General features: G+C 31.0%; 1 protein-coding gene across 1 annotated transcript; it reads left to right on the plus strand.

Moving 5' to 3' along the window:
• The first annotated feature begins 1,815 nt into the window (after positions 1 to 1,815).
• On the plus strand, positions 1,816 to 9,940 carry LOC134708656 (uncharacterized). The gene is made up of 8 exons (XM_063569303.1): positions 1,816 to 1,835; positions 3,356 to 4,047; positions 4,704 to 4,857; positions 5,879 to 5,956; positions 6,346 to 6,651; positions 8,058 to 8,243; positions 8,692 to 8,727; positions 9,912 to 9,940. The coding sequence occupies exons 2-8, from the start codon at positions 3,361 to 3,363 to the stop codon at positions 9,938 to 9,940; spliced, it is 1,476 nt and encodes a 491-aa protein (XP_063425373.1). The 5' UTR covers positions 1,816 to 1,835; positions 3,356 to 3,360.
• Positions 9,941 to 14,754: the final 4,814 nt, after the last annotated feature.

Raw genomic sequence — 14,754 nt, forward strand, 5'->3', positions numbered from 1 at the left:
ACAAAGATATTAAATGGGATTGTAAAAATATGTTAATAGTACGAATTTTACTACAACCGAAGCGCATTTCGAAAATTAATTCTCTTCAATGAAGATCGAGGACAAAGTATTTCAAAAACCAAAACTTATTGAACAATATTGAACAACTGATGAAACAAAAACAAAAAGATTCAAAGAATATAGCTAAATTCCGGAATCAGAACCTTGCATGAGTGAGATATAATCCTGAATCTAAAAAGATTTTCAAGATAGTAAAACAGCACACCTCTATCAAACTGTATGCGTATATCAAAGTCGGCACAAAGGCTTCCGGACTGCTGATGTCATCGGGATACTGGGTTTTCGATGTACTCTGGGACTAACAAATAACCAGCAGAGGTATCAACCTCATAACAGTAATACCATTATACAAATGATCACATACTTTCAGACAACATGAGAGTTGAAAAAAAATGAAAATCATTTACCATTATTTGATGAGACTGTTATTAAAGAGAGAGGGTTAGCGCTATAGAACCAGGTTTAATCCACCATTTTCTACATTTGAAAATGCCTGTACCAAGTCAGGAATATGACAGTTCTTGTCTATTCGTTTTTGATGCGTTTTGTTATTTGATTTTGCCATGTGATTATGGACTTTCCGTATTGATTTTCCTCTGAGTTCAGTATTTTTGTGATTTTACTTTTTACCAGTAATCAGCACTTTTGGTGCTGAAATGAATTATCATTGATATTGTTACATTTATAAATTAACTGTTTACAAAATATAGAAGTTTTGAAAAACTAAGGCTTTTCTACCTCAAACATAGATTACCTTAGCTGTATTTGTCATAACTTTTAGGAATTTTGGTCTTTAATGCTCTTCAACTTCGTACTTATTTGGCCTTTTTAACTTTTTTGGATTTGAGCGTCACTGATGAGTCTTTTGTAGAAGAAACGCTCGTCTGGCGTATACACAAAATTTAGTCCTGATATCTATGATGAGTTTATTTACTGAAGACAGAGTGAAATTATTAAAGTGGATGGAATATCTATACCCTTCTATTCACATGATTCATGCGTTATTCGTATCACTCACTGCGACGTCATGACTATATATGTCTTTATCAAAACCAGAAACAAGACAAAATTGAGACACTGTAACATGCAGAATCACACAGTGTTTACAATGCACCAGTTGGAATAACAACCGTCTGTGAGAATGTCACTCACCAAACTCAAACATATATTTTTTTATATACTCCGGCATTTCATAAATCTTTCTTTCGAGTTTCTTTACTGGAATTCGGTTTGAACTTAAAAAGTAGAAGATTCAGAATTAATTCAGAAAAAGAAAAAAAAATATTTCACTTCCTTGCGTTTCTATTGTATTACAGTATCCCTTTTGCAATCCTCAATGGTAATCTGCAGGTCATTTTCAAAATGAAGGGCCTGCATGGGCATAAACAAACTCATCATAGTTACCAGGATTCAAATTTTATAATTTGTGCCATACGCGTGTTTCGTCCACAGAAGACTCATCCGTGACACTTTAATGCATTTGTGACTATTTGACCAACACACCACGAAAATTCAAGGTTACATTTGAGAGATATATTTGAAATATCAATTTTTTAAATGTGTCCGTGTTTATGTTTTATTCGGAGATTGTGGTAATTGGCTTTACCTGCTCTATTTTTGTCACAGGGAAACTCCTTCCTTATGTGTTGTTAATCGAAGTTTATTGTCAGTATTTTGTAAGTTTTTATTTATTATACATTTGAGAGTAATTTAGACATCAGTGATTTGTTAACCTCTTTGTATGTTGTCAACTTTTTGCAGTACAACTCGTTTTGGTATATTTTACTTTCGATTTCATGACTCGGCCTGTTTAATATGTAAAAAACTATATATTTATGTATACAGTTTATATAATTTATATATAATCAACTTATATGTTGACGGTTTAGTTTCGTTTAGTGTAATTTCTAACATTTAAATGAATTCTAAATAACTGTTCATTGTGGTATTCATTTTTTTTAATTATATTTTACAGTAATTTATAAATTATCAAATTCAATGTATATATATGTTTTGAATAACGTGAATTTTGTGGTTTAAAAAAAGGATAATAAGAGACTTACTAAGCAAAGTCTCTTGTTATACTTTTTTTAAACCACAACATTCACGTTATTCAAAACATATATATACTGATCATGCTGATGTGACAATGTAATTTATAATGATTTCCGTGCGAACATGCTTCTGAAATAGTTTGCATTGGTCGCTCTTGAGACCTCCGATCTACCTTTAGTTAATGTGATGTTAGCTTTTCAACCAAGGTCGAACGAAGTATTGCTACTGAACCGAAAAAGTATCACCAGGCGGCCTGTATCCGACTTGAAGTGTTTTTTTTCAACGCCAATTAAACGGTTTTACAGCATATTAAGGCAAATAGGTTTGTAAAAATCTGCCAAAAACAAAAGGCTAAGCAAATGAATCTGAAAATACTAGTAGATCAAAATGAATTATGTAACAATCAGTTTGATTCACAGCACTGAGTTTCTCCTACAAGTATTATCCTTATTATTTATATCATGCATGCTAATACACATCAAACAAAATGAATCATAAAACTTAATCAATTTGGACTCTAAAAGCCTGAGTTCCTAATCGTTATCTTCCCACCATGAAATACTAATAGTCATCAAAGGTAACAAACTTATAATTTGATACGCCAGACCCGCGTTTCGTCTTCATATGACTCATTAGTAACGCTCAGATCAAAACAGTTAGAAAACCAAACTGGTATAATGTTGAAGAGCATTTAGGACTCAAAATTTAAAAAAAGTTATGATGAGTTATGCCAAATAAGCATAAAATAACATATGCCTGGGATAGGAAAATCTTTAGAGCTTCGAATAACTCATACGTTTGCATACATTAAAAATATATAAAAATTACCATAAAATCGATATTCATGTTCATTTGTCTGGTAATTCCTTCGGGACGAAACTTCCACAAGCAGTGGCATCGACCCAGTGGTTTAAATAGGACATCAAAGGAACCAGACTTATAATTTGATACTCCAGACGCGCGTTTCGTCTTCAAAAGACTCACCAGTGACGCTCAGATGAAAATAGTAAGAAAGCCATACAGTTGAAGAGCATTTAGGACCCAAAATTCCAAAAAGTGATGCCAAAAAACGGCTATGTTAATCGTTGACCTGGATAACAAAATCTTTATTATTACGAATAATTTATACTTTTGCAAACGGTTAATTTATAAAAACCCTATGAATCATAAAATCATCAATCTGGACTTTATAGGCTTTGTATCATGTATTTCCTATAAAAGCACTCATACTTTTTTTCAGTCAAAATGTCTAGCAGAGAAGAAACAAACTTTGTGAGACTATTGATGTTTTCAGTTGACTTATCAGCAGACGTTATAAGAGCTTTTACGGAATCAAAAATTTTATGTAACTATGAAAACAGTTTTACACACTTTTTAGATGCACACAAACATGATTTGTTTCATTCATGGATACCAAATACTCATTGTTGTCAATGTTCATCAGTCACTATGGGAACAGCTCTAACCAAGAAAATGGCTGAGATAGATGAAGCAATTTTCAATAAAATGTTTGACAAGAGCGGATCAACAAATTTAGGTCATTTCAAAAAAGGTATTCATGGGTCTGTCACCCAACACTGTTTGTGTCGTATAACTCCAAGGTTAGGCTTACGTTTGGAAGACGTAGATGTAAGTCTTCTTTGTAGTATCATCTTCACTTGTGTTAAACTTCACAAGCAGGACCTTGACCGGATGAGAAGCATTCGACAGCAGAGATGGAACGTTTTCCGTGCAGCTATAACCAGACGCTATTCAGATGAGGATTTCACAATGGTGTGGAACAATCTAGAAAAGGCAGTTATTGGAATAGTTCAGGAACATTTTATTCCATCTTATGGACGAATTGTAGAACACCAGATCAAACTGATGAAAATAGCAGACGTTGCAAAAGTAGATATGAATGACCTGTTAGAAAAACTTTCTAAAGATAAGGTATCGTATATGTATTTTGCTTCTCTTTCATTGTCTCAATGTTTACATTTAATTTAAACAATTTAAACACATTTCAATCTGACACGTTGTCTTTCCTGTAATGTAAATTTAAACAAGTAATAATATTTAAATATATTTTATGAAAACCTATATACTTTGTCTATGCAGTACCGTTATAATCAGTTAGATAGAAAACTAGTCATATTTATTCGTTATAATATCATAAATGAAAACGGAAACACATGACTGTAAATGTGTACCACAGTACGGATTATGGTAAAACTATCACATTTTGTTTTGTTTCAACTAAAGATAATGGGATTAACATTATAATAAAAAGCTTGCGTTTCTTTTTCTTTTAGAAAATTGGTCAAGTGTTGACGACAAGAATGAACGGCTTCACCAATGCCTTAATGGGATTAACATTCAGATAAAACGCTAGTGTTTCTTTTTCTTTTAGAAAATTGGTCAAGTGTTGACGATAAGAATGAACGGCATCACCAATGCCTTAATGGGAATAACATTCAGATAAAACGCTAGTGTTTCTTTTTCTTTTAGAAAATTGGTCAAGTGTTGACGACAAGAATGAACTGCTTCACCAATGCCTTAATGGGATTAACATTTAGATAAAACGCTAGTGTTTCTTTTTCTTTTAGAAAATTGGTCAAGTGTTGACGACAAGAATGAACGGCATCACCAATGCCTTGAGAGATGAAACGATGTTGAGACAGTCAGAAAGTCAGTATAATAGAGAGCAGCATATCGAACTAGAACTGGATAGATTAGAGGATAAAGAAAACTCGCAGAGACGTAATTCATCTTAAAATTAGCTATTTATTAAATTATCGCGAAGAGATTGAAAACAATAAACATTATACTTTGATGAATAATCGACATATATTTTGCTAACAGATTTTCAGATGTTGGGTAAAATACAAAATGAAAAAAAAAACGAACTCCAGTGAAAACCCCAAAGTGAAAAGTGGCAAAATCAAAGCTCAATCACACCAAAAGAATGTCAACCAATTTTAACAAAGGAAAAATCTTTTGAAATCGACTTAATTGCTTTGTTTAACGTATAAGAGGAAATATTATTATGGTAAGCATTACTTAATACTAATAATATTCATTCCCAAGGATTCGAAATTGGAAACGTGTCGTCTGTAAGTTGTAACTATAAATCGGAAATGTGGTTGCATTTTTTTTATAGTTTTAACGCGTATGCATTTATGTTATCAGTTAAAAGATAAAATAACTTCTGCAGTTTACGAATATTCAATGTAATTCACTGTAACTTAACCAAAATAACGATCAGAATTACAGATACATGTAAAACCAGATGTACATTATTACGATTGACTTTGGTAAGACCAACAATACCATGTGGATTTTCGGCGATTCATTCTAATACTTGGCCTATTCTCGATTTACAACTACTGAACAGCGGTTTACTTATTTTGCCTTTATGACTACTGAACAGCGGTTTACTAATGTTGTGGATAGTTGTCTCATTGGCAATCATACCACATCTTCTTTTTTATATTGCCTTTATTTGAACAAAAACTAATAAAGCCCTTTAAAGATAGGAGCATATCTATATAAATATTTGTTTGTATCACATCAGAGTCGATTGTCTCTTTTCCTAATACATAACACCAACATCTGAATATCTTTTCCTCACTTTTTCGCTTCCTTTAGTCATGTTCTACAACATCAGTAAGACCAGTGGCATGATAATGGTTGCTAACCTGTACATGTTTTGTAGAAATAAGCAATGCGTAAACCTTATTTCGACATTTTTAGTAAAGAACAGGATATTTTGTAATTTCAGAATTTTTCTCTGAAAAAGTGAATCATATACGTTTTGACGTAGACCACACGGCATTGAGGTGTCCAGTTGTAATTGAAGGTATGTATTTTAACGTGGAGTCTTACTTTCTTTAATATTTTAGGTAACATTCAAATTCAAAAGCAGACATCTATAGATAAATCAGCTTATAATAGTAGTTTAAGGGTTTAGTGTAAACAACACTTTATTATGAAAAAATACAAATATAAATTATAAACACATTCACAACAAGGATGCAGAAACAAGCAACTATTGCTTATATTAATCTGTCTCCTTAGAGTTTAAGGGTTTATAAAAGTGTGTTAGAATTATTATTTTTTATTCAGACCATATACACATAAATGCAATATAAACAATTGTACTTATAATGGTTAGCTTATCTTCCTTCCTTTCACTATTAAAAGAGAATAATATAATTTATACATAAGTAACTTTGATCTGTTTCATAGGAAGGAAACATTTTCACTTCAAGCTTGAAACTCCATCATCATGGGATAACGGTAGAATGGTTGCTAGCCTAGAAAAAGTTATACCAACATGGAATGAAGATGACAATGACTTCCAAATACTGTCAGCAAGGATAGGATCATTGGTTATCAAAACCACTGCAAATCTTGATATGATGAAAGACAGAGAAACATTTCAAAATGCTGTCAAATCATTCCTAAAGAAGTTGGTTGAAGTGTGTGAAATAGATACTAGTGTTCCGGTAACAGTTCCTGTGGAGATAAATATCTCTGGAACTCCATTTACAGGTAAGTTTGTTGACATTAAAATGATTGGTATGACATACTGTTTATTTGTTTCACACAAGAGAGTATGATAAGTGGATTTGTTTCTGTTAAGTAAATTTATTTGATACCTGTTCACTTTCAATTTTTTCATTTTACGATGAACTTTTCAACTTGCAGATTTCAACCTTGAACACTTATATTTTTGAATGAACTTTTTGTTTGTTGCCAGTCTCTTTTTATATTTTCTGTTTTAAATATATGATTGTACTGGAATTCATAGAAAGATTGAATTTCTAATGCAATTGAACCTACATGCGGTTTGTGGCACTGTGAATCTTTAAATTGATATAAAGGAAAGACGGCGTGCACAAAGCTGAGTCCACAACGTAACGTCTTCAAATAGATAAAATCATTTACGACGTCGGCATTTTCCCCCAGAAAACGTAAGCGTAACAAAAACACTGGACACGTAGTTTATCACATAATTTTGAAAATAAACGTTCAACATATGTCATTTTTTCGAACAACAAAATACAGCAAATGCACATTCTGAAGATCTAAGAAAATACATACTAACAACAGTGTAAAGAAAATAATTAGCGACTATATCGTAGACCCTATTCAGAAAATAGCGTTAAAACGTCATTTCTTTAAACTGTAACATAATAGCTGGACATTTAAAAAATTCCGGTGTTAAGCCTGGACTATCGAATCATTCATATTTTACAGATTGTTTTTAACCTCTTGTTTTGCACATTTTGAATATCGAGTCATTTCGAAATAAGAAAATAGCAATTACATATTTTTTTCACCAATTCTTCCCTTTTCTGATATTAATCCTTTTAAATTACCACTTGTTACACATAACGAACTACATTCCAAACTCATCCACAATGTCCGATTTTGATTTTTTTTCAGGTGAAGTTCGTATAACGTCCGATCCGATTCCGAAAAAAATATATTGTACGAAAATGCAGGAATATGTTGAATTTGTACAAATTTTAGGCCAAAAACTATATTTTATGCTTATTTAATGTTACAAGTTACACATGTTTAGGCCGTATTTTCCATGTTCGTTTCATTCTTTATAGATATAAGTTTGATAACCCTTTTAATCATGTGGATTTCAATAGCTGGCTCTAATCAATTTATCATTAAAAAAACTTCCTTTTTAAAATATATGTTTGACACGGTTGTATAAAGATACTTTTAAAAGCGCATTTTAAATGGGCCGTCAACTTTGTGCACGCCGTCAGAGCAATAACATATCTTTCAAACTCCAACGTATATTAACCAGTTAAATTTTAGATACTAAAACGCGCTTTAACTGCGATTTTTTTCACTTTACAACTATTTGTACGAATTAAAGTATAACAATGAAATATAAAAACTTATAATTGAGTTACTTCAGAGAATATTTTTTGTAGACAATGAAGGTAGTGCTGCCACATCCGCTGGAGCTGTAGATGAAGCAAGTGGTAGTATAAGTGTACAGTTAAATAGTGCAATGCCATCTCAGGAATGTCTACATTGTAAAGACAAAGATGATATAATAGAAAGACTGAAGAGAGAACTGTCAGAGAAGAATGCATACATAGCTGAACTGGAAAATAGTAAGTATTGTTATGGTGTATTAAATCTTGTAAATAACTATATAATAGTATTCGACAGATTATGTTGTAAAACGGCGTATGAAAATGCAGTCATTCTATGGTACAGGTTTGTTGTTAGTAAATTATTGTATGGAAAACTTCGAAAAAAAATACGAAGGAAGAGGACATTTGTCTTATAGCAAATGACAGAAAAGAAAAACTTAAGTAGATAGACAATAATGGTTCATGTTTAACATGAATATGACTACTATTTTGACTTTGTTTTCAAAATGTTGTTTTAAGAACATCGTTATTAAACTTGTTTCTCTTGTCAACGAAACCGTTGAACTCATTGACTACTGATATGTAATTCATCTTACCTTCAAATGATGCACTAACATGCATTGTATTTGTACCGAAAGTTATATAGAAAGATTTTTATTGATTGACATATGTGAATATTTTACAGAGCTGACCAAAAAATCCGACGAAACTGGCAAATCGGGTATGTATGCCTTTTCAATTGTATTTTAAGACATCGTAAATCAAGTAATCAGCTTATTCTAGTCGGAATTACCTTAAAATTCTACGTTTCTAAAATATATGCAGTGATTTGTTTGAATAAGTACACACAATTATTTAAAAAGATTTTCACTGATAGAACTACAGAATATCTGCTATATAGTTAAAAAATATGCTTAAAAATAATTTTAAGATATAAAATCTTTTTCAATCATTAAAGGAATATACAGGGGCTAAATTATTTTTAATCGTAAGATTATATCTTAGTACAAGTCAATTAACTTTTGAATGAATTGATCATCCGTCACACGATAATACAGCCATCAAGAACTGATAATCCAAGACCCTGTACAATCATCTGTCCCAAGAACACAATAAATCATATTCCTTACTGTTGAGAAGACTATTTCATTTCATATATCAGCTGATATGATGGGCATAAGGTTTTACACTAATTATGCATCTCTTATAATTCTTGTATACAGATAAGAAAATCTTTTTCCCTGCAAAAAAAAATTCACATTGTTCTCCAAGCAATATTCGTGCACTTTTTTATGTCATTGAGCTGTTTTATGCTCTTTGAACCGTCGGATGGTTCTCACTTTGACATATTCGACCCCCTTTCTATTTCCAAAAAAAAAACAAATATTGTATTCTCAATTTTTATTGGTTTGAATAAAATTAACTTAAATTTCAAACACTCGATATTTCGACTCAAAACATTAACACAAACGAGGTGTTATCATAATTTTGAATTTCTTTGCAAACTTTTTAAAACTAAATTCTTATCATCGATATAGATTGTCGATTTTTGTCGTAATTTTCTGCAAAGTGAATTTGATCGCTTTGTGCACGGTATCTTACATCTTTCCGAACTGATACAGTTTTTTTTAAGATAATGCACTCTCTTGCAACTAAATTCTCTTCATTTGACAAAGGACCTTCCGTTTTTAAATTTCCTTGTAGTTCAGTACTTTATGTTATTTACTTTTCTTTCGATTTTTCAACATTTTTTTTCTATTTATTACTTTACAACAAGTTTTTCTTCAAACGTTTATAAGACTTTACTTTAGTGACTAATATGTTTATGTGAAGCCAGGATTTGTTAAGTCTTAGAACAAAAATACTTGTTTTATTAGTAATTTACATATACATTTTTTTTTTCAGATATTATCATGTCTTCAACCAATCAATAGATTTCATGTACAATTAGTAGACAACAGATATGTGAATGCGTGATAGTGAAAATGATTACATAAATAAAAAAAAAGTTTTATTTCATTTATCTGTTGATACACTTTTTGTACCATTTTTCATTACATCCAATTACATTCTGTAATTGTGAAGGCTTCAACATTCTTAGTAACTCTGATGTACCTTTTGAATGTCAAACAAAGATAAAAACCTACATAAGCTTTCACTATACTGAATACTCATATTACATATGTCAATACAAACACCATAAATGGATTGATCTATCAGATGTTTTATGATTATTTTAATTCACAATAACTAACATCTGTTTTCAAAGTAAATTTCCACTATATATATTTTGTCCGTCCAAAGCGCTTTTATAGAAATGATCTTTCCTAGAAATGATCAAACCCAAACACTTGAAAACCAAAAATGCATCAATACCCAAACAAATTTTAAAAGCATTATAACGGTAGGAAACCATTTCGGTATCACATTACTGAGTACTGAGCTAGTGTTACCCTTCAGTGCTTACAGTCCACCACCAGCAGTATTTGATCCAATATTCGAAAACGAAAAGTAAATATTTAATAAACTTTTGTGCATTCTAACTGTCATCCTAATTGAACAAACGACTGTCTAAACCAGACTTGTTTCGGAGTTACTTTGAAAGTTCAAACATCCCTTGCTAGTGGCGTTGTGAATGTTTGTAAATGTTGTAAAATGAATAATATTGAAGATGAATATCATTTTGTGTTGATTTGTCCTGCATATAGATCACTAAGATGTAATTTTTTGCCAAAGTATTATTGTTCATGGCCAAATACACGAAAGCTAATTTTTCTGTTACAAGCTGGGTCAAAAAGCTTAACAAAAAATCTATGTAATTATCTTAAAGCTGCATGGAAACTAAGATTGCAAATTATCAGTTAATATATGATTATTTATATTATTATAAGTTATCTCTGCATTATTTAACCTATTTAATTGTTCTCTGTATTCTGTCATATTTGTCATATTTGTATATACCTTGTTTTATGCTAAAGCAATGTTGTTGCTAATGCAATAAAGATTCATTCAATAACAAGAATATCTTAGAGTGTATATACTATAATACAAGTTTCACATCGTATAACATTAGGTTATACTAGAATACAACCGTGAAATCGTGGGTCCGTAACTGAATAAAGTATATGACTATGCGCAAGCCTTATTTTAGTATTGGTATTGTCATCTGATAAAGTCAAGCCGATTATAAGATGTACAGTTTGCTCTGCTTTCAAAATGTTTCTGTTTGAACCCGCCGACCTGGAACTTATTGATTATTGGATATATCAATTATTTGGAAAACAAAAGGTCCTGGAAATAAACTCATCATAGATACCAGGACTGAATTTTGTAAATACGCCAGACGCGCGTTTCGTCTACAAAAAACTCATCAGTGACGATCGAATCCAAAAAAGTTAAAAAGGCCAAATAAAGTACGAAGTTGAAGAGCATTAAAAACCAAAATTCTAAAAGTTTTGCCGAATACAGCTAAGATAATCTATGCCTGAGGAAGAAAAACCTTAGTATTTCCGAAAATTCAAAATTTTGTAAACAGTTAATTCATAAATATAACAATATCAATGATAATTTATGTCAGCACAAAAAAAAGGCTGACTACTGGGCTTGTGATACCCTCGGGGAAATAAATCTCCACCAGCAGTGGCATTAACCCAGTGGTTGTAAATAAACTCATCATAGATACCAGGACTAAATTTAGTATACGCCAGACGCGCTTTTCGTCTACAAAAGACTCATCAGTGACGTTCGGATCCAAAAAAATTAAAAAGGCCAACTATTTCATAATAAATATCTTTATTTGCAAAACATACAAAAACCAATTTTGGTTGTGGCAAAAACATTGACAAACAAACATAATGAAACACAATGAAAACTCGACAATATTATAAGAAATATGATAAAACAGTTACTGTTCTCCTTTCCTCAGTTCGAATGACTCTTTAATAAAAGAAACAACTGCTTTTACATCATTTGGTGTTGATGGATTAAGTATTATCACGAGTTTATCAGTAAAATTAAGTGTATTAAAATTTACATATTTTTGTATATAATATTTTAGAAAGATTTCTCTTTTATTTTTATTTAATTTTACAGTTGAAGAAAAATGAAATTCATCGTCTAAGATATTACATATTTTACATTTTCTTTCATTTCGTGGTATTTTGGTATATCGTCCAGTTTCAATGAAGAGACAATGATCGTTTATTCTAAATTTGGTTAACATTTTTCTTGTCTCTTTACTTGGGTGTGATAGGTAGTATTTCATTTGGTTATTTATATTAGATTTAAGAAATTTATATAGATATATTTTATTATTTTCATTTAAGTTATTTATTTTATCATCAATAAGAGTTTGATAATAGTTGATATAACTTTTTTTTAATTGGGGTTTTAACATTTTAGTTTTATAGATCTTCCATGACAGAAAAAATGTACGATCTGTGACCGGGGCTTTGTAACAAGAAGATCTTATAGTGTACATTAGTCTAAAGTATTACATCGTACAATAGTCCTAGTAACGAAAATGTATTTGGCTAGCAATAAAACCAGATTCAACTCAGTATTGTTCTTAAAATGTCCTGTACCTTGTCAGGAATGTGTCAGTTGCTATCAAGTTATTAGTTTCTGTATATATTGACGTTTGTGTTTCTGTTGTTCCGTTGTTTTCTTCTTATGGTTAACGTGTTTCTCTCGGTTTTAGTTTGTAACCCTGATTCGTTTTCGCTTAATTGACTTATTACTATTGAACAGCGGTATACTACTGTTGCCTCTATGTATGTGCAGTAGGAAGAGTGTAGAAGCCTCAATGTTCTGTTGTTCTTCTTATACGGTAGTTGATGTGTTACCCTCGTGTTAAATTTGTAAACAAGATTTGTTTTCTCTCAGTCGATTAATGACTTTTAAACAGCGCTATACTACTGGTGCCTTTTTTTCTAACCGGACTTATAAATCTTAAAGCTAGATTAAAAACAAAAGTCCAATATTTTGTCAACTTATATTGAAGGGACAAATCAAACTTCGTTAAATATCACTCTCATTGATAAAAGTTCTCCAAAAAATGACGTCCTCATGACGTTTTTTTTTTTTTTTACATTGTATATTAACACTGTTTTTGTTACCTAACGAAGGTACGTATTTTCAACCACGTACTTTGTATTCTTTTTAGAACCAGCTCTACTCCTCTTTTCGATATTTTTAATCTTTTATCCCTTGAGACAAGTTTCAGGAAGACCGTGATATGGTATAAACTTTCCTTTTGACTTGAATACTAGTTAAAGATAACAAGATACTTCTTGCTTCATACATAAATGCATCTAAAAATCATGAAAATAATTGAGAACTTGAATGAACTACAAAAAGATCAATTATTCTATTGTGTGTTTTCCATTTCGAAGAAGGAGCTTTCTATCAGAACCATCAAATTATTTATACTTCTCTAAGATGACACGATAATTCATGGTTTACGTTCCCTATCATGGTTAATGCTTAAAATGTGACCATTTTATGAAATTACATTTATTACTTTTATATTACTTACAGCAATCTATTACCCTTCTCGATTACACGAGTGCACTCCGAGGTTTAAGTTGGATTTCTTTGTATAAAATTGACACGTTTGATTTGGATTTCGATTTTGAACCTCTGTTTTTTGAAGTCCCACATTTGTCTCTGCAAGCGCTCCTGAACCGGGAGACAGATTTTCTTAAATCTTTTAAGAATGTTAACGGAGTGATCTACTTTTACACCTTCAATGTATATTCGCCATAGATTTATCTAATGTTTGACTATGACATTATAATGACTTTTTTATATCCGAATCCTTCAATCTAGATTGATGTCCACTTCTTTTCATTTACCAAAAAATCAGATTAAAATAATACTCATTTCAGAATCACAATTTTATAATGTTTTTTCTACTTTAATTTGTTTTGGATCCGAATTGTTAAAAAGTGATTGCCTTCCAATTCCATTAATTTATGGCACCCATTCTATATCCGCAAATTATTCTAAACTAGTATACCTTATAGAAATTAATGGAAGTTAAAAGGATGCAACAGTTTTTTTTAAAGCTACATTGATGTATTTTCAATTTGTTTAGAAAAGAGGAAGAAGATGCCATTGGAAAACACAAAATGTTTTTATGTGATGACAATGATAGCTGATACCATATGTACTTTTCTTTTTGTTTAAGCTGTTGATTCGTATCACTTTCTTATTGCATCTTGTAATACCAAAAATACGTGTAAACAGCTAAGTAATATTAAGTATGAACTTGTTTGTCTTTCAATAATTTCAATTTTTTGGAAGTCGGGAGCCTAGAGCCTGTGTCTGTTCCTTTTAAGCAAATCAATTATTATCCCTCTTAAATGATTTGTTTTTATGTAAACATGGAGATACATTACATAGTTATAAGCGGTCTTGATAAAGAGAATACAAGAATTTTAAATTATATGCTAATAAAATGCAATAAAAGATAACACCTCCTTAAATACTGTATTATTTCACATGAAATAAGGTCAACTTTGGCTGCAGGAGCAAACTATATTTGATTAAGATATAATATCAACACTAATCAAAACTTGATTGATAGCTTCTATATTGAATATATTTTTTATTTGACCCATAGGTTCAATGCATTTCGAATACGGTTAAGAGAAATTATAAGTTTATCAACTATAAGGCACTTGTGAACCGACAAATCAATCCCCAAAAATATGTACGAGTTCGAGTCTTGATCCCTGACAGTTTA

Source organism: Mytilus trossulus, chromosome 2 (assembly GCF_036588685.1).
Source record: "Mytilus trossulus isolate FHL-02 chromosome 2, PNRI_Mtr1.1.1.hap1, whole genome shotgun sequence".
NCBI classification, from domain to species: domain Eukaryota; kingdom Metazoa; phylum Mollusca; class Bivalvia; order Mytilida; family Mytilidae; genus Mytilus; species Mytilus trossulus.

Coding starts and splice junctions, on each gene's coding strand:
- LOC134708656 (XM_063569303.1), top strand. CDS start 3,361: ATGTCTAGCAGAGAAGAAACAAACTTTGTGAGACTATTGATGTTTTCA. Junction 4,858..5,878: donor TAAAGAAAACTCGCAGAGAC/GTAATTCATCTT, acceptor TTGTAATTTCAG/AATTTTTCTCTGAAAAAGTG. Junction 5,957..6,345: donor GTGTCCAGTTGTAATTGAAG/GTATGTATTTTA, acceptor TCTGTTTCATAG/GAAGGAAACATTTTCACTTC.